The sequence below is a fragment of the Manis javanica genome, chromosome 5, assembly GCF_040802235.1.
Source record: "Manis javanica isolate MJ-LG chromosome 5, MJ_LKY, whole genome shotgun sequence".
NCBI classification, from domain to species: domain Eukaryota; kingdom Metazoa; phylum Chordata; class Mammalia; order Pholidota; family Manidae; genus Manis; species Manis javanica.
The window spans coordinates 116,616,307-116,643,522 of NC_133160.1; the positions used below are offsets into that span (position 1 = coordinate 116,616,307).

The 27,216-nt window shown below is 37.5% G+C and overlaps 1 protein-coding gene across 5 annotated transcripts in view; it reads right to left on the reverse strand.

Annotated features, from left to right (window-relative positions):
* The window catches only part of SLC4A4 (solute carrier family 4 member 4), a 324,410-nt gene that overhangs the window by 12,916 nt on the left and 284,278 nt on the right, over positions 1-27,216 (reverse strand). For all 5 annotated transcript variants that reach the window (XM_073237483.1, XM_073237479.1, XM_073237482.1 and 2 more), the window contains 6 exons: positions 26,391-26,504; positions 24,459-24,620; positions 11,387-11,565; positions 10,104-10,176; positions 2,711-2,779; positions 198-371 (listed from right to left, as the gene is read on the reverse strand). In XM_073237483.1, the coding sequence (XP_073093584.1) occupies positions 198-371; positions 2,711-2,779; positions 10,104-10,176; positions 11,387-11,565; positions 24,459-24,620; positions 26,391-26,504 (771 nt within the window). The remainder of the gene's footprint in view (positions 1-197; positions 372-2,710; positions 2,780-10,103; positions 10,177-11,386; positions 11,566-24,458; positions 24,621-26,390; positions 26,505-27,216) is intronic.

Consider the following 27,216-nt stretch of genomic DNA (forward strand, 5'->3'; position numbering starts at 1 on the left):
TGACTCTGACCCTCAAGTTCAGCACCAACAGCCACACACATAGGGACCTTAAACCACAACAGATCAGATCAAAGGGATTTGGCCAAAGTTGGAAAAAGCTAGAACCATACATAAAAGATACATTTGCCTTCCATATTACAATAATCATGTGATATTGGTGTGACTCTACGGGTAGGTTCAATGCAAGGAATCCCTACCATGACTGGAAAAATAATAGCAGCCACAGTTGACTTGAGGATCCAGAGCAGGGCTAGACACAACACCTGCAGGAAAGTGAACAGGTGGACTCTGCGCAGGGGGACATGGCGCAGGTAGATAAAGTCAGGCTGGTGTTTCAGGGGCATCAGCAGCAGCTTCAGACGATCCATGAACTGGGGAGAAAAGGGGAAGAGAGGGTAAATGCATTACTTGAAAAGCTGATACACAAGTCATTTCCATTATGCCTAACTAACCACTAGTGCCTTATACTCTGTGATTTAGGCAAACAGTGTCCTTTTTAGAGAACACTGGTCAGGGAGTGTAGAGATTTAGTCAAGTGCAGTAAGACATAGTCCAAGTCTTCTGACTTTTGTTATTTTGCAAGAATGTTATGAGACATATGAGATGAAGGGGCCCAGAAAGAATAGTCACAGGCAATGTATACATTCTTGAAGCTCCTCTTTTCCTTTCTATTTTTACTATCTGAGTCACAGGAGAGAGGATCTTGTGACCATTATGATATGCTGAAAGAAGACATTTAATTCATGTATCCCACTCTGCCTCAATTGTCTTATCTGAAAGAAGAAGAGTTGCTACTATGCATCATATACTTTTCAGGAATGTATCAAGGATATAAAGGAAGTATCCAACTTGAAAATGGGAGTACATCAGTATTTTCATAAATTCCACAAATTCCACATTATCTGTGGTATAACTGAACCAATACCTTCAGCAATTCATTGCCATTTGTTTTCAGAGAAAAGCCATGGGAATATTACAATGAGTTTCAGAGAACCAACAATTAGATATCTGAATCTGGAAGAGGCTATCACACTGCCATGTATAAACAGATACTAAAGTGACTGCTGAGCACCTGTGTGCTAGGTGCTGTGCCACAAATAACTGATGAGTTTATATTGTTAATGATGATAAAGGTGCTATGTAAGTACCTAGCATAGGATCTTTCAGATAGAAGATGCTCAGTAAATAGCTAATGAATTGACTTGTTATATCATAAGAACTCTGAAATGGAATCCCTACTCTCTTTCTAGAGGAAAGGAAGAGGTGTAAAAGTGAATTAGACTATCACAGACAATCTTCTCTTAAGTGACTTCCTGTCTAACCTATATTTTTTTGTTCTCCCTCTGGACCTATTTTTGACTGGTGGTGGTCTTGCAATCTATAAAGACTGGGTCACAAAATTTCTTGTTAAATCAAATCTTGCCAAAGGTCTAAATGAGGAAGAGTCAAGAGAAAAGTAAGGAAAAGAGAAAAGGCAATGGGGCAACAGCACTGAAGAACTGAAGACATCTGCTCACTGTCCCTTCACCAAAGGATCTGTTTCCCATCAGGAAATCATTGATTTTTTTCTTGTATTTAATTTAATAAATGCACACTGAGCTCCAATCATCAACTAGGCATCTAGACCACATAAAATCAAACTTCTGATCTAGACTGACCTATCAAGACCAAACAAAAATAATCGTTAGTTTGGGGGCCATATTAGTTTCATATCTTGCCATTTAAGAGAAAACAGAATATTATAATGCCAGGTAAAAATTAAGTGTTTGTTACATATTTTTACTTCCCAAACGTTTCAGGGGCCACATTCACATTCACCCAGTCCAGTCTATGAAGAACCACCTGCTACTTTGTAGCAAATATCCAAATGAGGAAGAACGCTACTCAGTGGACCTGAACAAAGAAAAAATAGCCTTTTCTCTTTTTTGGGATCGGGCCACTTGCCAGTTCTCTCTGACTCTAAAACCAAATTAATCTAAATTCAATAAATGAAAACAGGGACCATTATGAAGGGGTTTAAATAGATTCTTATGATGTTCACAGAACATGCAGTCTTTTCCCATTAGAACATTACTAAGTGCTAAATAAGGCCACAATTAACAAGGTGCTGGAAAGCAGCAGAAGTACTTCCAGTTTCCTGGTGCCAATTAAATTAAGCCTCCATTGAAAGACAAAGTCCCTTACAGAGTATTCCCTAATGATTTTTTTCAAAGCGTCCAATTTTACCCATGTTGTGAAGAGCTGAAGTTTGCAACAAAAGGAGCGCATAAACCACATTGACTTTATTCTTTACTTGGTACAATACTTTTGATCACTGATCTCAGCTGTGTGAAAAGCAAATCCAATCACAATAACCTGTTCTTAGTACAGAGAACAGGCAAACTGATAAATAGTATATGGAGGAGTACACTGCAAAGGTTAAAGTTCTTTCTACGAAGGAAGGGAGGGAGGTCACAATTCTCTCACTTTCTTAGTCAAATGACCCTTACCAGCTTATTTCAAGAATGGGTATATATGATAATATTTCTTAACAGAAGATCACTCTGTTAAATGAGAAATGAAAAGCAGATAGATGGAGAATGTAGCAAATAAATGCATTTTAAAAACTAAGCAGTTAATGATTAGCACACTTGTCTTCAAAGATCCATTACTGGACTGTTCTAACCATTAGAAAAACATGACTATACTTAGATTGCTATGGAAAACTTACCTGCACACCATTGAGGGATGCTACCCCCATATACAGGAACACTCCATATAGGACAGGCATGGGAATAAACTAGAAAGGGGAAAATATTGGAGAAAAGTTAAGAACAATAGTAATAAAAACAGTTATGGAAAGAGATTGCTTAAATAAAGGCAAATCTGAAACTAAAATTAAAATAGACATAATAACAGAGTGACCTCTAATTAGTGTACTTTACTCATCATTGATAAACTTTTAAACCCTTGGTACTGGAAATAAATGGAGGATGAAGGAGAACTTCAATTTTCATTTGATGCCTGTTTGCATTTTTCTTTTACAGTGAGCATGCATGACCTTCACAAAAATTTTAATTTTAATGGGAAAAGAACTTTCTGTTTCCATTTCCCCTTAAAAGGAATGACTAGGTAAACTAGATGCTTCCATAGACTGTGAGATAGAGAGGTAGAGAGCTGCCTCTCTCCTGAGACCAAGTTTCTTTCACAGCAGTCTGTTTATTTTTTTCCACAGTAATTTTTGCCAAATGATCTATCAGGTTGGTGTGTAAATGCCTCTTTCAATTAAGTAAACATCAAATGACGGTCCCCTCTCTTCCTCTCAGGAATATTAAGAGGACTAACTAATGAGAACACAGCTTGAAAGGAGTGCTAAGCATCTGGAAGCAATTAACTACACACATGTATTAATACACATCTTTTCAAACTGAATTAATACATTTTTGTGCATTAATTAGCAAGAGTTTTTTACAATAATACGAAATGTTTTAACAATGGGAAGTCCTAATGTGATGTTTGCAAGTTTTATCTATTCCTAGACCTTTGAAATGTCTAATACTGCATTGTACTATCAACAATGATTCTATTTCTGGGAAGTCTTCTATCTGGACAGCAAAAGGTTTTTAAGTTTGGGTTGTGAAAAGTTCAGGTAATTTCAAGAGTTCTCAAAAACCACAATCAATGAAATCCGATCTTCCCAAATCTACGTAAAGCAGCCTATTGTAGCCACAAAACAGTATGACTTTAGAGGAATTTTAAAGAACTAATGCATATATTAAGTGAAGCAAAACTTCTGCCTCTCCTGGAAATTATCTAAAACAGATCTGTACCTGAGACCCCTTGGCCACTACTGGAGAAGCAGTAAACTCTAAACATGTCATCACTGTCTCCAATTGTTATTGGTTGCTGGAGGAATCATTAAATTTAGGTGGAATAAATATGCTTATTTTTATGAAACATCACATGCTTCTTCTAAACATGACTCACAATTTTAACATAGCTGATTTGATATTGATCTCAGGAAAAAAATGAATGACATCTAATATTGAAGAGGGTGGGACGGACAGTGAGTGGTGGGAAAGTGGTGTGCTGTAACACCCCACAGTCACCACACGGAGGTGAGCACATCACGTTCAAGCTGCCTGAGTTCTGACATGTGCCTTGATTTCCTTCAGAATGGGCATGCTGCCATTCCTTATGATTCCTCTGTACAAATCTACAATAATAAAAAATAATACTAACAAAGGGGGCATTTTATAGCTTTGGCTCAGTTCTTAAATTTTAAAATATCTTCTTCAGGCAAGCATACTCCCATGTTTTTCTTTAATATATAACAATTTCTTTCTTGTCATTTTATTTCTAATTCCTCGGGAAGGAAGGACAGCTGGGAGGGGAAAACAGAAGTAGAGTCCACTGGAAACTAGTTAGAAATCCTGTGGTAGTTACTTTTTAATCTGAGTAAAGTGTTTTCTGGCTTGAAAGAAAGTAATCACAAAGGCAAGCTAAGCCTTATATATCCACCCCTCACCTATGTTTAACTAAATATTTTCTCTATTGTAGTTCAAATGCCAGAGTGAAGGGCATTGGTGCCCTGGTGCCTAAGTCTATTCTTTCTAAAGTTATGATGACAGGTTATCACCAAGTCTGCCACAGAATAAATCAGAAGATATTGCTAATTCAGAATGGGGTATGGGCAGGAAAATAGTTTTAGATATGCTTTTTTAAAAATTCTTTGGTGAAAAGGATACATTTTTCCTATAATGAACATATAAGAAAGGCTATTACCATAAGGTGTATATATAAAGAAGGCTATTAATTAGATTTTTGGCCAACCTCAATGTTACACAGTAGCTTATGAAATTCACCATTTTCTTTATGATAGTGTAGTGTCTCAATAAAAATTGTCTAGTTTGGAAATCTTGATGAAATTTGACAGAATTACTGGTTTAGAGAATATTTTTTCATTAGATTTGGTTCATGAGTCATATCAGAAGGTCAGTCCTTAAAAATTCATCACAATAGAATCACTCATCATAATAGAAATTTCTATCCTCCCAAAGGAAGGAAAAGAATAATATGTTTTAAAAAGATGGGATCCCATTTTAAATTAAACTAGTATAATATGCATAGTAATAGCAGGAAGACATTTTTATAAAGCAAGACAGGAGAAATTGAAACCAAAAAAAAAAAAAGTATATACTAGACTCCTAGGCATATCAAGAATTGCCAAATGATGAAATTATGCAAAGAGAATTACATAATCAACCATACTCAGAAAGCCAAAAAGCATAATTATCAATAAATATTACAATGCTTTTAATAAACATTAAACATGAAAAAATTAAATATGTGATCCTATAACCAGATAGGATAATGAAATTGAGATGAAGCCAAATGAAGATGTAACATACTGAGACTATGTCACCAAATTTTCAAATTCTGGTGAATGTAATTCCATGCTTTTTCCCCCTTAACCCTCCCTTTGATTTTCTGATAATGTTAGAATATTCCCATAAGAAAAAGATGTGAAAATTTAAATGTAATAATACAGGTAGGTTGTAGCTGTCCACAGCACAGAATTCAGCACAGGAGTGAGGCCTGCCAGCAGAAGAGCTGTCATCGCACAAGTGCACGTGCACGTGCGTGTGTGAGTGAGAGAGAGAGACACCCAGACTGAGGTGCTCATTAAAAGCTCAGGCACAGAAGTTAGACCTGGGTTCCAATTCTGGTTCCATGCATTGCAGAATCCAAAGTAAATGATCAACTTCTATCCTCAATATTTGCATCTATGTAGAAGTTATGATAAAGATTATATAACAGATAACACTTGGTTCAGGGCCTGGTCATAATACTCGATAAGTGGTAAATGTGGTATTGCTGTGATTATTATCAGGAACATCACTGGCAAGCTGAGAAACCTGCAAATGAAAACTCAACTCTCTTTGTTCCCTCCCTGGTGGGGGCAGGGGTCGTGGGAGGACTGGCCCGAAGGATGGCTGCAAAAGTCAGATTCGAAGTCTTGGTTTATTTAAGTTCTGCAATATTGCCCTTTGAACTACAGTAACTGTTTTCAGGAACACACTATTAAAATAACAGCCTAATGTCCTTAAGCCTTAGAGCAGTCACTGACTTGCAATCTGGCCCTTGTCACTGAAGAAACCGTGGAGTGAGGTAGGATGAGGAATTTGTGAAAATGCCACATTTCTCTTTACATATGAGAATTGAAAATTGCATCAAAAAAGCTAGGTAAGATCATTTCATGGGAAATGAAAGTATCTGAGTTCTTTGAGGGCAAACAGTGTTTTATGTTAGAAGGTGATAAACCATTATGGTTCTGAGATCAGGCTTTGGAGCTGGAACTGAACAAGTTCAAATCCTGACTCTACCATTTAAGAACTTTTTGATCTGGCAAGTTATTCATAATTTTTCTTATCTGTAAAATGGATACAATTATATTTTTCATAGGTTTCATTGGAGAATGAAATAAAATCCGTGCAGAACCCTCAGTCAATGCCAAGCGCAATAAACGGGAGCTATTATAATCATTATCTTCATCATCATCTTCATTGCCATTTCTCCTGGTTCCCCCCATTGAGCAGAGGGTGGGGCACACTGTAGGAGCTCAACAAACACAAGTTAAAGCCTATCCTCCACACTGAGAACACCAGCAAATCTGAAAAGTGACTTTTGGGCCCTCCTCATGTTAAAGATAAACCAAGTCCAGCACACGCAACAGAAGCAGCAGTGAACTTTACTTGATCTGTCTTTCAGTTTGCCAGATGAATGGAAAAAGTAAGCTCCAGGAACTGCCTTTCATCTTTCTGTGGCTCTTCCGTCTCCCCTCATCTCCCCTACAGCACACTAGCATAACAGGCAATAATTCTGCTGCAGAAACACAGATGTAAACTGTTTAACCAGCCTGGGAAGCCAGTTCTCCCTGCTTCCCAACAGTTCTGTACTGAGTCAGTGGTGAGATGTGAGGCATGTACGACTGGAGCTGGCTAAGGTCACAGGGTATCCTGGTGAACTTAAAGCTACTGCACTGTGATTCCTTACATTCTTCCAGTAAAAAGATAGATTTCAGCAAATACATCCAAACGGAGGTCATACATTTCATGTTCAAAGTAGCCTGCATAAGTAGGCATGAGGAACGACTACTTACACCACTTAACGCCTGGGAAGAAATTACTAGGGTCATTAGAGACCCCTAAACTTGTGAGGGGTTCAGGGAGCTGGGCAGGGAAGGTGATGAGCCATGTCGTTTGAAAAAGTAAAAGTTACACATTTCTCTTGATCCTACTCATCTCATCTGCCTTTTAATGGCACACTTTGATATAAAACCATCCTCTAAAGTTATCACCAGTTCCTTTAAAATATGGTCACATGGTGAAGGAAAAATGTTTCCTCCTCTACAATAACCTCTGATACCACTTTCTATGTGAATTCTGAGGTTAATAGTTAATCTTGACTTTTACTTAGTCATAACTTAGTTGTAGTTAAACTGTACCCTCAATGTCAGCTTCTTCCTGTATTGACTTTTCAGACAAGCTATCAAGGGCTCTGTGGTGAATGCATATGATTTACCAAACTGCAATGGTAAGAAAGGCACCTGATCTAAAGTTAGCTGTGAGTCCTGAGTAAGGAAGAGCCTTGCTCACTAAAGTGAAGAATCAAGATAGTCAATCCTAGACTATTTTATTGCTGGTTTTAAATCTAAGTGTTCCACAACATGCTGGAAACTACGTGAACAAAACAATTTCATTTCCCACATTTTGGGTAAAACCTTGCCCAATAAAAATGTTTGCTATGATTTGTACGACTCTTTGCACTGACCCAAAGTTGCCAGGTGGAAATGACCACAACTATGGATAATAGCAGCTGAATGAGGGTCAGCCATAGCAAGGGCTGCTCAAGGAAGAAAGCTCGAAGGTAATGCAAGCTCATGGCGATTGATCCCTTACATTGCTCTCTCGTTTTTTTTTTTTCTGTATTCTAATATGTTCCTGTAGTTACTAAGGTGCTCTGCATAACAGGGCAAAAAGAATCATTATAAAATAAAGAACAAAAGAGTTTTCAGCCGTAACTCCTCTGCAGCCATATTTGGGTGCAGGGTGAGAAAATAGTTAAGAAGAGGCGTTGCTGAAAATGTGAGTCTTGTAGCTCTTCCTAAAAATAGCAACTTATACACTGTCTGTTCACTGCATCCCTTTGGAATCATACATGATTACTCAGCTGACAGATTCTCTGAGATTAAAGCCAATTTGCTGTAACAACAAAAACCAACAAAACTTTTAAACATACCTGACTTTTCTAAATTAGGATTTGATACTGCATTAATGAAAAGAAATAATATAAAAATAGAAGAAAAAATGGGTGGGGGATAATGAATACATTTGAACAGATAGAAAGATTTCTATTTATCCCTGCCTAGTGGCTAAGCACTAAGGGACCTTATAAAAGAAACCTTGCCATTCTGTCACATGAGCCCAGCTTCAGGGCACCCCAGGGCAAATTCATTCCTAGTAAAGCCTCCTACAATGTGGGGTCATAATTGCCCACAATGACCTCTTTAAAAATTGATCCATCCAGATGAGGTCCAACTGACTATGTGGTAAAAAGGTGTCCCCACAGGTCTCCAGCACCTGAAGTGCTGGTGGCTATGGGGCCACAGGGGAACTTATAGCATTTCAGCAGTGGATTTGATGCTGTGAAACTCACAACTTCAAACCTCCACCACAACTTGCTTTGTGCTGGCAAAAGTGATAAGAGATTTCCCTCTGTCCCTGCAAAACATAAGATCTTTTAAGGTCCTCTGTATATAACCAGAAGTAAGTTCTTTGTGGTTAAAGAGTAGTTCCCCTGGTGTTCCATGAGATAAATATTCCTTCGTAATTCCAATCAGACATGAATTCAGTTAATTTGCTATTGTCATTGTGAAAAATCTAGGACAAAAGATGAATCTTTGAATCTTTTAACCATTTACAAGTATTTTGTGCATAATGTATGTATTAATCTAAATATTCTGACAACAAAAGGCATTATTAGCTGTAGGTTAAGAAATTATAGTTCTACTTTCCTTAAATTTATCTGATTAGCAACTGAATTATAAATGTGCCAATGTGAGAGAAATGAAGGGCTTTTGCCTTGCAGGATCTGTACTTTGGATTGTTGGAATTCTATATCAGCATGCATTACTCCATTACTTGCATAATAAAATAGGCATTTTGAAAAACCCTGGACATTAGAATTGCTTAAAAATAAATAAGAACTTTCAGAGAAAAATCTGAAGGGTCTTGTTAACAATGGCCCTTTACAGCTTTTAGGTCTATGGGGGTTTTCATGTTTTATAGTGCAGTGCAAAGCATAACATACAAATTATCAATAATTGGCTATTATTGCTTATGTAAGAGAAAAAAATAAAAAGCTTGTGTCACAAAGGGAAACTGGAAACTTCATTACAGGTATACATCAACCCTTTTTAGTCCTAGCTCTGCTTCTAAATAGGCTTTAGAAGTTTTATCTATTTAGGTAGCTATTCAGCACTCAATCAAACCTATAATATTTGACTCTTGACTTTTTAAATAATCTACCATATCATTTTTCTTCTTAAAAGCTCATTTCTAAAGTTTTCTACTTGTTAATCTCCTTCTGTGGATATTAGGCCTTCTGATTCAAAGAAAATAGAAAAACAGAGATAATTAAGAAGAAAATTAACAATATGGTTATCCTGAGTCATTCATTTATCTAGGAGTTTAATGTGGGGATTTAGGGACAAGTGAATGGAAAATGATGTGAATAAAGGATGTAGGGAGAACAGGGGAGTAAAATATGTGGGGGTAGGGAAGGTTAATCAGTCAGATAGAGCTGTATGAAACTGTCATTTGCAAAGGTCACAAAGTTTGGATATCAGTCATTTAATATGATTACCACATGACTGCAGCAATAATAACAGGACTGCAAAGGAAATCAAGAAAAAAGTTTTGTAAAGTCCTCATTCTGACTCCTGCTTCGTGTGTGTCACAGAACTGATGAAAATCCTGCAGATGAGGATTCTGCTCTTCACAAGTTCAATCATCTGTCAGTGTTCTGAGAAGAAGCGGCGAGCACCCCAGGTATTTATTTACCTTCAAGATGGGGGCCATGAAGACAGACAGGCCAGTCAGAATAAACACAAGGGTTCCAGTGACTCTCTGCTCCCTGAAACCAAATCAAAAGATTACCAGTCTACGACTCGTTTGCATAAACACACTGTTGTCTTTTCATCTTCAAATAAGATTATAAATTCACCAAATCAATGTTTGGTCAAAACAGCAAAGGTGTTGGTATCATATGTAATTAATACCTCGAGGGCAGCATATAAGCTCAACATAACTATAAAATTTTCCTTAAAACTACTGCAATAAGTGATTTGAGTTCATCAAAAGAAAAGCAATTCTGATAAACCTTTGCCCCTTGTAGAATCAAGAAAGAAAGAAAGAAAATCACTAGCTCCTGGTCCATCGATTACTGGCCTCTCTGAAGCCCTTGTTTTTAAACAGCTTCTGCTGCTGTGTAATTACACCTTCTTTCACAGGAGACAGATATTACATTGTCCCACATGCTGATTAACAAACAGCTCAGGGAAATTTTGTTAAGTGCAATAAATCCCATCAGTCTAATTTTCAAATCTAAAACAACAAGAGTACTTTTTCAGCAAATATGACTCCAACCTAACAGCTCCTCACTCAGCCCCAAAAAGAATCACACACCATTGTGTCATGGGGAACAACGACTCTGTCATGTGAGTTATTCACCCAAAAAGAATCACACACCATTGTGTCATGGGGAACAACGACTCTGTCATGTGAGTTATTCACCCAAGTACTTAGAAGCAGGCTTTGCTGCAAAAAGCACTGCACAGAGTATAAACATCTTGTACAAGCCCTTCATGGCTACCCAAATTTAACAGCTGAAGGTCAAGGTTCTCAGTGCTATGGGGACAGAAAATGAACTGAAAAAGTAAGAATTCCTTTCCCTTCACAGAATCTTAAAAATCATAAGCAGACTCAAGAGTTTTGGGGAGTCTCAATAGAGCTGAATGATGAAAGGGTTTGGCCTTTATATAATTGTGACAGAGCAAGTACCACAGCACCAAAATGCCCCATAGGTTGAAGAAAAAAATGAATGACCTGTTTGCGCTTTGACGTTGTATCACTTACCCCTTCATTAGTCAAAGGACATTTATGTAATAAAAGAAGTGAACTCAAAAATTATTGAAAACTCACTAATGAAAATTTATTCCTTTCTAGAACAGCAAGTGCAGGAATAAATTAATCATCACCCATTCTCCATATCTGCCCATTTCCTCATGACTGACACAGAGATGTGTGCATGATTTGTTTGGTAGAGCCATTTTTCTCTGATATACCTCACTCCTAAAAACTTTGGTTGTTCTCCAGGTGCAGAAGTCTCTGTCTCCATCTTCAAGCTGTCGATGTGAGCAATGGAGATGACAGTGGCAGCCACATACCATGGGAGAGCCATGAAGGAGCACACCACCATGAGAATGGCCACCCAAAAGAGATCCAGGTGATATCCAGCTCCTTTCTACAGAAAGAGGGAACAAAACCATATGGATAAAACGCTGTAAACACCATATTTCTCTCTTGTCATATTTCCAGATGGAAATTAAGATCACCAAAAGAAACCAACTCACTTTGCTTGCTAAAAATATCTACTGGAAGGTAAGTTCCTCAAAGGAGGAGACTTTATTTCCTCACATTATTCCCCCAGCAGTGAAAGACAAAGCTGCCATATGCCACCTCCATTAGCTTGGTTCAATTCACAGCTTATTATTTGTTTATTGTAAATTGTTCTCTCTGTATCCAAATTTTACAATCAGAACGATGGAGATATACAGCTACCTTGAAGAGTTACTGGAACCATTCAATAATGTAATAAAGGCAAAGCATCTTGTAGGAACTTAAATGGTAATGGTTGTTGAATAGTAAGGCCTCAATAAAAGGTGATGATAACAGCAGTGGTATTGATTGTTGTAAATATAAGCATGACAAGCACCTCAAAAGCAGGCACTCTGCCTTCTTCTGCTTGACTGTTTTTCACCTAGACAGTATTCAGCCTATGTAGACTAAGGATCCAAAAGCAACCTTCAGAAGGGATGTAGAAGACCACTTTTCACCTTTCTTAGTATTTGAAAATAACCGTTCAACAACCTAAAACATTATCTTAATTAATACCCCCTTAATCAGAATAGGCTGATTTCAAACACTGCCCAATGGTCACAATAACATTTACTGACTGGAAGAGCAGACAATGTAACAAAAGGTCTAGCTCTTTTACTCACTAAAAAAATATTATTAAATGTGTCTAAAATGTTATTCTATGGTTATATTTCTCTGCTCTATTTATGAAGAAACCAAATGCTTAATACCCCTACAGAGCCTGAGAAAACAGGCGTCCATTTTCACAGCGTGGAAGCAGCCACACCAAGAGCCAGAGTGCGACCATCTGAGGGAACGAGAGGCCGGCTTTCAACAGAGAGAGTGATTTACACGAGGAACCCGGTGACTGTTATCGTTCAGATCCTGTTACAGTTAGTCAGAACACCGCTCTCCTCTCACTGAAATGCCAAGATTTCACCCCTGCCTCGCACACATGGGTCTAATCAAGTCCTCAGAGAACGCATCCCAAGCAAGGATAGCTGACACAAGAAAGAAAAGCGTGTATTTACTCAGTCCAGGCTTGACTAAAAATGAAAATCTCCTTGAGAGACAAATAGGTTAATATATATTCATAAAACCAGTTCATTTCAGTATAAATGGTTTGAAAGTGTAAGGATTTGAAGTGGGAATGGGAGGGGTAAAGGAAGGGAGGGCAAAGGCGGGGAGGAGCTGAAATAAATTTGTTTGATACTGAGTGATGAGGTGAAAATCATGATATAGCTGGAGTCTCAGTAATTCATTTTTGAATAAATATTAACTGCCAACTTATTAAAACAGTCATAATTCTAGGTTGGTGGCATATCTGTGAATAAAACAGACAAAGATTCCTGCATTTGAGGTGTTTTCATTCTCTTGAGGGACACAATAAACATAAATAAGTAAACTATAAACTACACAGTATCTTAAACAGTAATAAGTACTTAGCATACTGAGTACGATGGGAAGCCACTGGAGAATTTTAAATGGAGGAGTGACATGATTTACTTGTGTTCTAAGCACTATGTCTGCTGTGCTAGGAACAGATTGAAGACAGTCAAGGACACTAAGACCAGCGTGTGATTATCGATAGTCAATTCTCAGCTAATGTTTAACAAAAATTGAATGACAAATACCGCAGTCGATGCAACAGACTGTGATGGTCAGACTCAGGGGGATGGCAGTCAAGGTGACAGGAAGTGGCTGGATCCGCCGTACCTCAGGCAGAGCCTAGAGGGTCTGCTTGCTCCTGCCTGTGGGTTTGTCTTATGACCTCATTGTAGTCCATTCGCAATCTGGCCCCTGATCATACCCGCAGCCTCAATTTTCACCTCTTCCGCCTGGACCCATGTCATGGCTACTTCCAACCACATGCAGTTCCTCAAATACGTCTTCCACCCTGATGCCTTTGTGTCTTTGCCCATACAGCACCCTTTGGGGTGCCTGGAATAACCTCCACCCTGCCTTCTTCTTCCCTTCAATCAGCCCTACTCATCCTTAAGACTTAACCTTTTCTGCCTTTATCTTTTCTGGTAGTCTTTCCTACATCAGCCCAGATGAGATGAGTGGGTCCAGTTAGGTTAGCTCTCCCCCTTTATATTCCCCTGGCACTTTTTGCTATCCTCTATCACAGCACTCATCACACTGTCTTGACATTATATATGTATTTATCTGTCTTGGACATTAGACCATAAGTAACATGAAGACCTGGACTGTCTCTATTTTTCTCTGTATCCTGAATACCTTAGCAGAGTTCATGATGCAGAGTCAATTCTCAATTCATGTTTATCAGAAAATGAATGGCAAATAGCATGTTTACATTCTTCTGAATGCAACTATAAACTCTTAACTAGTCGCACAAAAATATTAAAACTTTGTTAATTGGTAGAAGTGTGAATCATCTGTGGGGATAAAGGGAGCAGTGAACAATAGCTGGAATATCACATAGTTTCAGGCCCTATTTAGACTAAATTCCTCAAGACATACAAGAGGTACCAAGATGGGAACCAATGGGCAGGATCCTCAGATTTTGGCACCAAGGAAACTGCAATAAATTAAGGATGTGCACACTGGCCAGATCGATGGGTCAAAAAAATAGCTGTTGCAGAAAAAGGCATGCATGCTACCAGGAGCCATATCCATCCTTTTTTGCTCTCTTTCAACTGAAACAAGTTTGAGTAAGATATCCTAAAGACTAGCAAAGAGGGACTACATAATACCAAAGAGGGTGGAATGAGGGTTTTAGAAAGTAGAAAATAAAGGTAATTATGCAAAACAACCAAAGTAAACAAAAATCCTGGGATAAAATAATTACAGATTCATAATTACTCTGTGCACCAACATCACTCCTTTCAAAAAGTCTTCCTTTCCCTCAACAATGTGCAGACTTCTTGATGCTCTTACAAGGAAGGGGAAATCATCAGTGTGACCCAAAAGCATTGCCTGCTCCACCGGGATGCAGCTGCCTCTCTCACTGCAGCCCCTGGATTACTTCAAGCATTCATTCTTGTCAGCTTACATCCTCTTGTAAAGCCTATGCATACACAGTGATTCCTGTGCCCGACTGGAACATTCTTCCCACCCAACCTCATTTAGCTAATTCCTACCAATGCTTTAGATCTCAGTATAAGTGCCACTGCTTCAGGAAACTCCCTGTACCTCCTGGACTAGGTCAAACTCTCTCTTATAGACTCTTAAAGCACCATCACATCTACTTCATAGCACCAGCCACATGTGCAATGTCACATTTTGCATGATTACTGGAATGACACCTCTCTCCCTCATGGACCAGAGGCTCCATGAGCACAGGGGCCACATGTGTGTTTGTTCACCACTGAAACCCCACACCTGTTATGGTTTCCATCACAAAGTGGACACGCTAGATAAATGTTTGTTGGATAAATGAATGAATGTTAACTCATTCATTCAATGGTACTCTGCTAGATCCTAGAAGTAGAATTACAGATTGCGCACAATCCTTGCTCTCAAGTGGTCTACAATGTAGTGGTAGAGCTGGACAAGCCAACAGGCATTTGCAATACCACAGTATTAAAGGTCTGTGCTGGAGTGAGCTTGGGGTGCCATGGGAGCATCTAGGAGGAGAACCCAATTCAGCCCACAGTCAGGGGTGGTTTGCACAGGAGGTAGTACTTAAGCTGAATCCTTGAGTGTGAGCCATAACCAGCTGGGAGGTGAGATATGGGGGAGCAGGAGAAAAAACTAGGCAAATAGGTTGCCAGTTTGAGAAAATGAAAGAGAGTTGGTACAGAGGAGATGGAAAAAGTAGGAAATAAGGCTAGAGAAGTTAAGAAATATGTTTTGCTAAAAATCATTGGAGTATAAGAGCCATTGAAGGCTTTCAAGTAGGCAAGTGATATGATATGATTTCTGTTTAGAAGGAAGGCTCTCTTGGGTGATAGAGGATGTACTGGAAGTGGTCAAGAGTGGAGGCTGGGAGCACAGACATGGGAGCACTGCCCTAGTACAGGCTGGAGATGATGTGGCTTAAGCTAAAGTAACAGCACCAGGAAAAGACAATGGACAGATGGGAGACTGTAAAGAAACTGAGTCTAAGGGGGAAAAATAATGTATTTATTTTGCTAAATTTCAATGGTCAAGGCTTACAATGTCTAATACAGTATCCTATATATAGTAAGCACCCAGAATAGTAAAAACTATGCTCAAAAAATTATGGTACCCCAGCTGTTGCCATAAAGACCCCAAAGCCCGAACAGTAATGTTAGAGAAGTTGCTCCTGTAAAACAAACCTATACATAGGAAAACAAGCCACTTCTAAGATGTCTTAGCCAAAGGTATCTGAATAACTAGATTTGGATGGGATAAAAATATTCAAATATTGGCATTTTTAAATAGAAACAGTACTCTAAGAAATATAGAAAACAGCATTTTTCAGAAATACTATATGAATTGTTCTTTACCCCTCTGCCTATTGCCACTGCCTTTTTCAGATTCTCAGTTCCCCACCTGGATCACAGAGCAGCCTCTCATCACCGTCCTCCGCCCACCTACATCTCACACCTCTCTCGTCCATCCTTACTGCTGCTAGACGGAGTGTTCGAAAGGCAGCTGTGATGCTGCCCATCCAAGTTGGCATGCCAGGGAGTGGGGGCAGTGGGAGGTGAGCAGGCCACACAGGACAGAGTGGAGACATGACAAGGGCCCGGCGGAGGCCCCACATCTGACCCTGCACCAGGGCCTCAAAGGATTCCCGATGCTTCCTCATTCCCTGCATGTGCCTTGCATACTCGGTGACACTCTTCAAACTGGCACTCAGTTTCTATGTCTTGATGTCTGTTTAAACCCATCCTCTTCTTCAAAATTCGGCTCAAAGCCCCCTCCTTCCTTCAGACCAACTGCAACACCAGGCCCCCGGTGCGTCTCTCGCCACTGAGGTCCCTCATGTCCTCTGGTCTCTGACGGCCCACTCTCCTCACAGAGTAATCTTTAAAAATCTCAGTTATAACATGGCACGTCCCTGCTCAAAGTCCACCAATGGCTTCTTGTTTCACTTAGAATAAAACCTAAACACTGTAAAATCATCTCTAAGGTCTATATCAGTATTTCTTTCCAAAACTATTTCCCCCTGCCCCACCCCAGAGAACATTAGCCAATGTCTGAAGACATTTTTGGTTGTCACAACTTGGGGGAAAGGGTGCAATTGGCATCTAGGAGGTAGATGCCAGATGCTGCTAAATAGCCTACAGTACACAGGATAGCCACCACCACCAAGAATCATGCACAGTGTCAGTAATGCCAAGGTTGAGAACCTTGATTCTGTGGGATCTGGTTCCACTCCCTTTGGCCTCGTCTTGAATCACTGATTCTCGTGTTGCAGTCCCACAGGCTTGCTATCTCTTCCCTAACACACTAAGCTCTTTCCCACCCTGAGGTCTTCGCATTTGCTCGTATCTTTGTTTGGAAGACTGATATTTAATAAACATTCACTGAACACCTATTCTATGATAGGCCTTGTGTTAGAGAAAACAATAAGACAGAACATCTGCCTTTAAGTGGTTTAAAGATTATTAGTTGAAGCCAGATGTGGAAGCAAATGATTTACTGTATGTACAAGATACAAGGCACAAAAAAGGAAGGTGAGTGGCAGCCTTGGTGGTGGAGACGGATGGTAAATGGGGAAATCCACTAAGCATGCTCAAGGTGAGACAGTGAGGACAATTTTTATCTTCAACATCTACACAAGCAAGGACACAATAAGTGATTAAGAGGTAAAACATGTCCTTTAAAGTTTAAAAAGTCCTTGTCTTTATGAATATAAATCCAAAGGATGTTCTACTTGGAGATCATTGGAGAAATTGTAGATTATGTTACGTCTAAGGATAGGAAGTAAGGTTTTACTTCCTTTGGATATTACATATGCTTTGCTAGTATAGAACAAAGTCATTTAGGAATACAGCCACAGAAATCAAAATCTTTGAGAGAAAAAGAGTAGCCTAACAGTCTAAAGTTTACAAGATGATAACAAAGGGGCCGGGAGTAGCACACACACGCACAGGCACAGAACAAACATACTGCTAGGAGTCCCCTGTGATCCCGACAAGAAGCTGGTTTATGGGGATATCAAGAACTATGACATAGTTCCCACCACCAAGGGGCCCACAGTTGGATTAGAACTCAGATTTGTATACACATTGTAATGCATTTGACAGAAGTTCAAGGAAGTCTGAAAAACACATCCCAACATATAGAGGCTAAAGTGTTTAACTATGTCTAGAGTGAGCCCACAAAATCTTCCTGCAGTGATAACATCTGAACGGTGCTTTGAATAACATAATCACTCACAGTGAGAACTGGAGATGGGCCAGCATGTTTTCCTGTTAGCACCCACCTCAAACAGTGCAACAACTAAGAACCACATGGCACAAGGTAACACAGTTCTTCAATATGCATTTACCGAACCTACCGTATGGAAATCATTGTGATGGACCACGTGAGAGCTGGACAGGGGAGTAAAACATGGTCCTTGCCTTGAAGATGTTTTGGCCCAGAAAAGGAACTAAGGTAATTAGATGAGATAACTACCATGCAAGACATCAGGGGCCCAGTGCCACAGAGGAGTACAAATATACTAAGAACAAAAACAAGAGCAATAGAAATTACATCTAGAGTGAAGGCTACTCTGACAAGTTTTTATATCTAGAGTATCTTAAAGGATGGGGAAGATTTTGATCAGTGGTGATCATCCGGGGAGGGGAGGAAAGTTGGAACAATGAACAGTAGAACTTGTCAGATTTGAGGAGAAACCAGTTAATCTGACCAGAGTGTTGTACAATACGTAGAGACAATCTTTTTAAATTTAGGTTGAGATATTTCCACAAAAAGACATAAGTGCAAGCTAAGGCAATCTGACATTCTTCAAGGGACAAAGATTTAAAGGAATAAGGTGTAAAGGTTTAGAAATACAGGACTGACATAGAAGAACACTTTAAAAAATTACTGCTTTTGGAATGAAGCAAAGGAGACCGGTTATTAACTAATGACTAAACCATTAAAATAGTCTAGATGTGAAATAAAAGGACTGGTTCTAAGGTTTTCAGAGCAGGAATAGAAAGGGAAAATAAAAACAGGGCAAATTTTAGAGTTATCCAAGAAAATGCACTCAAATGGAAGGTTGGAGGACAGAGAAAATTTGTTGCTAAAACCACCTACTATCTATTTCTAGCTGCCTATTCAAAACTATTTCTCCCTCCCACATACTTAAAATCACTTTCCTTGTGAGAAGTACCCTGTGCTCTGCAGTCTGAAGCTCAGATTTTCTTCCTGCCTCTGCAGTGACTCAGCGAGTGACCCTGGGCAAGTCATGACCTTGTTGAGCCCAGCTTGCTTCTGAGTGCTCTGCAGGGATAATGTGGGGCATAACTACCCCAAATGATAGTTAAAATAAGCCAAGTGCCTTGGCTTTCCTACATCAATATAGACCTGTTCAGCAGAGCAGAAAGGTGGATCCTATCTCATCCAGGGCAGCCAGCCAGCCGGGACCACTTGACACAAAGCCAAAGCTAAGGCCCAAAGCATGCTGCTTTTAATATCAAAATGCCTCCATCTCTCTCACTGTTTCAGGTTTCTCTTTTGAATTAATTTCATAGCAAGGCCCTTTATAGTTTTCAACCTAACAAAATGTGAACAACACAATACCCAGAGTGAAAAGCCTTTGATTTGTGATGATTTCTCCACTGGTATCATTAGATTTGTGTCAAAAGATGTACTTATTCTGTAACTATTGTTAGCCCAAGGAATGATTCCAAATAAGCAATTCCAAAAGTGATGAAAACTTATTTTTAATACACTCAATTCCTATTTTAAGGAGTAAATCTTAATAAGCCTTGATTTTCCAATGTTTTCTATAGGGAATAGGAGAATAAAAAAATTTTATATGTTATCAATCCTAAAATTTGCCAAATTCAAAATCTAAACTTTACTAATAAAACTTAATGAGCCAAAAACAATAGGCATTTACCTCCAAAGACACACAGCAAATCTGGCCAACTATGTATCAAAACTAAGAGTATGTTTCCAAATTTTTTTCAGAATAAAATATATTAGTCAACATCCATTTCCAGCCTTTCAAACAAAAACAACCCTAAAATCCCTCCCAGTATAGAACATCTAATCCTGGACATGATACAGAAAATATCTTTTAGAAATCATGGCTTATCTGCCAGGAAGTAAGAGAAAAACCTAGAGACAAAAAATAATGGCAATAAGAAAGAGTAAATCTACAGTGTCAGTAAGCCCTGGAATATAGGCCTGCCCTGAGAGGCTATGCAGAGGTTTAAGGCCTGGATCAGAAGGAATGACCACCTGAACTCTAGGTACAGGAGACCAATCCTAGTGATATGGGGGAGAAAGGATATAGATGGGAGATGTGTCCCAAGATAAAACTAGGACACTTTAAACACAGTATACTCAGTTAGTCACTAGGAAAAAAAAAAATACCCTACAGAGAATAACAGTGAGGATACATGTCTCTCTTGGCCTAGCCACTAGATATAATGCTGTAAGAAAAGAATAAAAAGAATTTCCAAAGATATTCTTAACCATAAACCCACAACTGAGTTTCGGGCTGGAATTCACACTATCTCTGGGGTCTGGAAAACCTTAGGCCAAAAATGCTGTGTAAAGTGTTCCTGACCTTCTAGGAACATCTTGCCACCCCATCCTCAAATGAAATAGATATAGATATAAAATATCAAAACTATACTTCATCAAGCTTCTAGATCCAATGACCAATTTAAAGGAAATAGAGAGGACAAGAGAACATGCTAAATGATACCACAGGAAAGCAATCACCAAGATCCAGACCATGACAAATTCTGCCACAAATGTGGCAGGAAAAATATCTCCGTTCCCACATATTTTTCTATAGTGTAAAACTGCAATTCCTCCATCAACAAAGGAATCCTTCCTCACCCCCTTGAATGGAGGCTGGCCCTCTGGCAATTTTGGCTGATCAACTATGGCAAAGTGAAGAGGAAAAGCTGTGCCAGTTGCAGGTATAACTTTGAAACAGCCTCTCATCTTCCACTTCTTAATTCTTGGAAGTCACTTGCCATGCAGTAAGTGCAAATGACCCAAGACTGTCATGTTAAAAAAAAGCATGAAAAGGCTCCAAAGGATCAGATACCATGTGGGGAGAGAGAAAAGAGACAGACACACCAAGGAATATCAAGATACGGGTTATGTGAGACCTGGGAGTGAGTGAGAAGCCATCTTGGACATTCTGCCCAGTCAGGCCTTTAGGGGGCATCAGCCTCAGTCACTATCTAACTGCAGCAGCAGGAGAGACCTTGGGCAAGAAGTATCCAGCTGAGCCCTGTCAACCCAAAGAAACATGAGAGATGATAACAAATTATTGTTTTAAATCACTATGTTTTCAGGTGGCTTGTTATATAGTAAAAGATAAACAGAAACACAAACCTGATTTTCCTCAACAAATAAATTACAAGGGAGAACAAACAGGTAGATGGAGGGGGAAATATATGAACTTAATGTTTATACAAGATTTAAGATAATAATGTCCGAACTTTATTTGGATCCAGATTTAAACAAATAAATTATATTTTTAAAGTTTACTGTATTTATGACACATTCATAAATTTAAATATTGACTGGATAGTTGATGATATTAAGAAAGTTTATTAACTTCTTTTAGACTGATAATGGTATTGTGGTCATGCTTTTAAGGACATCTTATCTTTAGAAATGCAAACTGTAAGCTGTGTGAATAATATGGAATGTTCTTTACACTTACTTCAAAGTATTAAAGGAAGGGAATAATAAAAGTATTATTAAAGGAAGGGGATGTAAATAATTCAAGATTGGATACGAGTTGATAATTGTTAGATTGGGTAATAAACATCTGGGGTTATACAATTCTGTCTATTTTTATAAATGTTTAAAATTTTTCATAATAAAATATTTTTATAAGAATAAATTTTAAAAAGTGTTCCTGGGTTGGCTGACCTCTCCTATGCCTCCCAGAAGCAAACAAAATCTCTGGAAGGCTTTAAAACATTGCATAGAAAGATGAACTCACAATATGTTTTTAAATCACTAAATATATGAGAACAAAAGACACCAGGAGTAAGTCAGCTGAGGAAATAATGTTCTAAATCAAACCTGTAAAGACTGCAAAAATATAAAATAATAAATAAAGGAGTATACTGAAGAATAATAAAGAAGTTAGGGGTTATCATTATTGAATAGGAATATTTCAAAAAGAACAAAATAGGACTTCAAAATTTTAAAAAAACAATTATTGAAAGAAAAAATTCAATGGACTACTTTGGTATTAGATTTGAACCAACGGAAAAAAGAATTAGCAAAAAGAAATATCTGAAGAAATTACCCCAAACATAACACAGAAACCAAGGGATAGGAAATGTGAAAAAACAAAACAAAACAGGTTAGTAGAAATGGAGCACAAGATGGGATGTATAATGAAATTCTACTTGTAAGTTTTTAGAAGAGTCAAAAGCTTACAATATTCCATAATTGGTAAAAGACACAAAGAATGAGGAAGCCCAATCATCCAATATGTAATAAAAATAAATCTATTATCATACAAGTTATAGTGAAACTCCAGAATCAAGACAATAAAGATTATAAAAGCATCCAAAAGAAAAAAATGATACTTTCAAAGTAATGAGAATTAAACCGACAGTTCATTTTTATCCAAGTCAAAAATAATGTAAAATAGCTTCCAAATGTTGGGAAAAACAAAACATTGTATTAGTGTAAGTATTAGTTTTATAAACATTAATTTTCAACCTATACTATATATTCAGAGAAACTACCGTTCAAGAATAAGAATGAAACAAATACTTTGAAGCCAACACAAATGAGAGAGTTTACCACCAAAATACTCTCATAGGAGGAAATCTCAAAAATCTGGCAGATAAGTGCTTTTTAAGGGAAATAATTCAGCCTAAGGAAAATAGTCCAAAAAGGAAGGTCTGAAATACAAAAAAAGAAAGAGAGAAAGAAAGAAAATGAGCAAAGGAAATAGTAAGCTTGTACATAACTCTAAAAATTGACCATGTCTAATTAAAAATCCAGATAGCTATAAAATCTGGAGAATAACAGCACATGACTCATGAAGAAATATAAAAATTGAAGCATTCGTTAGCCCTCAGCATTATTAAGAAGAAGGGTAAAAATACTAACTTTAGATCTTAAAATATGCTGTATAGCCCCTGAAAGAAAAATAAAATGCATAACTTCCAAATTAATAGAAAATAAAGTTGAACAAAGAAAATAAGAAAAACAAAATTGTATCAACTTAGAGGAAAGGAAAGGAGAATTAAAAAGAAAAAAACATAGAGAAAGTTAGACAAATAGAAAGGAAAAATAATGTGGTAAAACTGAATCCAAATCTATCAGTCATGCCATCAATTTAAATGAATTAAGCACTTTAGTTAAAAGCAAAGATTGTAAAAATGGAATTTTTAGAAGTCCAGCTATGTGTTATTTACAAAGAGACACAAGACATCAGGTAGGCTGAAAATAAAGGAATGGAAATATACATATCAGGCAAGTGAAAACTAAAAGTTACTAGAGCTTTGTTAGTACAAAATAAAATAAACTTTAAGGCAAAAAGCATTACCAGAAACAAGTCACATAAAAAGTTCAATTTACTGAAAAGATAAATATAAATGTGGATGCACTTAGTTCAAAACAAATAAAGTAAATATTAATAGAAAACAGAGAAATAGTACAGGAAATCAATATAGTAAAAAACTGCTTTGAAAAAGACTAATAAAATTAACAAACCTCAGGCTAGATTGATCAAGGGAAATAAAAACCACAAATCAGTACATCCAAATTAGGAATTTAAAGGAAAAACTAACAGATCAGATCAGAAATATGACAAAAGATAATAAAAACATACCAATAAATTGAAAATATGAAGGAAATGAAAAAAATTAGAAATGTTACTAAAATAGAAAAACAGAAATTTTGAATGTTTTATAGCCATTAAAACATTTTGCTCATCTGTTTCATAAATTCCACACCAGACCAGATAGTTTTACAAGCATAGCTGGTCATTCAAAGAAAAGAATAATTGGCATGTTATACCCAATAAAGAGAACATTATTTTCAATTTTATAGAATGGGAGGGGAGTGGAATAGGAGGAGAAACACTCCTCAGATCATTTTATAAGGACAGTATATTCCTGATATGAAAATTAGGCAGGGACACTGCAAGAGGCCAATATCATGCTTAAACAGAGATGCAAAAATCATACACACACACACACACACACACACACACACACAAATGGAATCCAACTATGTATAAAACAGAAACTATGTACTACCAGTTTCAAAGTTGGTTCAACAATAGAAAATTTATTGTTACTTACCAAGCCAACAGATTAAAAAAGAAAACCCATATTTTTTTTCAGTAGTTTGAGAAAAAGCACATGTCATTGTCTTCATTAGGACCACTACCATATTAAAATGAATGTAGGATGACAATGGCTGAGTGGTAAACAGTTTATACTGCCCTCTTTGGTGACAAAGGAAATAACATTTGAAACAACTTTTTTGGGGTTTAAATGAGGTCTTCCTAAAGTATTACATTGAGGTGATGTGTGCACAAGGTGATCTATGACTCTGCTAAGTCTTAAAGAACATCAGCTATAATATAACTCCCAATAAAACTGACTTGGTTTTGAATCAATTAGTATTTTCAAGTTCTACAAGTAGAAGGCAATGGTAACCATTATTATGAACATTTACCTTGAGTTTATGTTCTTTCCGGTTTACAATCACGGCTGTGATTTGCTGGTCCATGAAAATCAGAATGGTAACCAGCAAGGCAGGGATGGCAGCTGCAAGGTACACCCACCAGGGGTTTCCTCCAAATGGTGGAACAAACCAACCTCGGTTTGGACTTGTTGGCTTAAAGAAGCAAGAAAACATTTTTCAAAACAATATTAATACATACTATTTGGTGAAAAATCAATGGGGGAGACACACTTTTATTTTTGGACAGACAACATATTGAAAAATAGAAACTGTCTGACTGATTGGTTGGATGAAGAAGATTATTCACCAAAAAATTCCTAAAGGAGGTTATTTTTAGGTCAGTATTTTAAATGAAGGAGACTGAGAATACAGGCTGTTAGAAAAGAAGTAAATGCCACTTTGTGCACTTAGGATGATCTCAGATAGGGACTCAGATGGGAGTGATTTAAGTTTAAGGAGCAGCTGTAAGGAAAACACAAATGTATAACATTCAGCAAAGAGGTAAGCAAAAAATTACAAATCCACCACAAATTTTGTTCATGGGTTTCAGCAATTATACTAAACTTGTTTCCAACACTGCCAAGTTCCAATAGTTTCACAATATATAAAACACTACAAATATTTTATATGTTATCATTGAATGTATTTAAACACTCCAGTCTTTCTTATTTTACATAGGAAAAATGACTTGGAATAGCTGGCTAAATCCTCAGAAATATCACAAAAAATGAAAACTGTGATCATTTTTCCAGCTCTCCATCTATCTTCTGTCAGTAGATCTATATCTCTACTACAAAGAAACATACTTTCCTGTCCTTTTCCTAACTTTATACAATGCAAATAAACTAAAATGGAAGCCTGTCTATGAACACATTTACTATCAAGAATGTCTCACTGCTTATCCAAAGATATCCAAAGAATATGCAAAGATATTTCTATTTCTGTCTTCCATTTCACTACTCATACTCCATCTCTGAATCTATCCCCATTTTACTACCTTTACCAGGTTGTGAGCTTGTAAGAGAAGGAACTTTGTCTTGCTTACCAGTGCATTCCAAATCCCTGGTACAGGGCCTGATTCAAAGCAAACTTTCAAAGAGTATTGACTTAAATGAACTAATGACTGAATGAATGAGAATTTATTTTTGCTAATGAATATGAGATGACAGAGATAATGCAAAAGACTATTCTGTTTCCTTTAACATAGATAGCTAGCTCTTCCTTATAGTAGTTATTAAGCTAAAACTACAGTTAGTTTAATTTTTATTAGCAAGTATATAGTCTCAGTGATGGATAGAGAGGCTAGAAGGATTCTAGAAAATAGGTGGGAGACTTATAATGGAAAATTAGGTGGCATATTTAAGAATGACTGAAATGTAAAATTTACCCATTTGGCCTATATATACCAAAAAGGTTTATAAAATGAACTCCTGTATATTCTTTACAATAAACTGCACAATTACATATAAATGTGTGTTTATATGGCAGGAAAAAATAATTGAATTAGTAATGTAATCTTGGTCATTATGAGCTTCAATCTCAACTTCATAAAATCAATAGTTACATTGCATCCTAGAATTATTACATGAATAGTTACATGAAGGTGATAAGTTGTATGAAAATACTTTGGCTATTCTAAAATGCTCTAAAAAATAAAGCAAACTTTGTAATGTTATTATAAGGTATCTTTCAATAAAAATCAATATAATGTGAACCTTGCATCTGATCCTAGTAAGGTATTTAATTTTAGTGAAAAAATAGACAAAATGTATATAAGCACCTAGCAAGAACATTTAAAATAATAATAATAAAAAAAGGATAACTGTATAAAAGTAACTCAAAGAGAGAGATGACAAACTAGAATGGGGGAAGGAGAGAAACCTAAAGAGTGGCAGGAAGACCAAAAGATGGAAGTTCACCAACCTTGAACTCGCTTGGCACAATTAGTTTTGGAGTATCCACACCTACCAGGGCATCTATTACACAAAAGATGAGGATAGACAAGATAATGGCAAAGTCACTGATCAGTTTTCTTGCCTGGAAAAATAAAGAGAGAAACCAAGGACTGTTTAGCAATGGATACATATATTTTACCTGTGTGTCAAGTGAACAAACAATTTTGCATTTGTTAACAGTTCATAGCAACAGTTTCATCAACAAATTAAAATAGGTGTCACACTGCAGAGAGATCATTGTTTTAATTGTTTCTGCATCATTTTCTCACCTGGCCAGAAATAATATAATCTCACAGAAGAAGTTTCGTGTGTGTGTGTGCATAGGCAGGGGAGGGGAAATCAAAGATAATGCAATCCTCAGTACTCCTCCTGCATGCAGCACAATGGACACCTGGATAAGGGTGAATTCTCAAGGCATATTGTCAAAGTCTTCACCCAAACACAGAATTCTGTTCATTATTTGGGAGGTGGTGGTGTGAGTACAGAGCAAGATAAATTCCTAAGGTAACCTGGAAACATCAAGAATCTCAGGGAAGGGGCTGCAAGTTCCAGTCCACTGAGTGGACGTAAGTCCTCAGGGAAATAAAGTGATGGAAGACAGAAATATTTGATGGCATCACTAACTTTGTCAAAGAAGGTATTTTCCACTCTCGGCTAGTGCTTAAAACCTCCTGTATGGGGGGGCATCTCTCCACCACTTCTTGGTTGTGGTTGCCATTAGCTGACAACCTTTACACTTCCTAAGTTTAGGTCCAGTCAGGACAAGGGCTAGGCTTTATGGGATGTAGCATTAA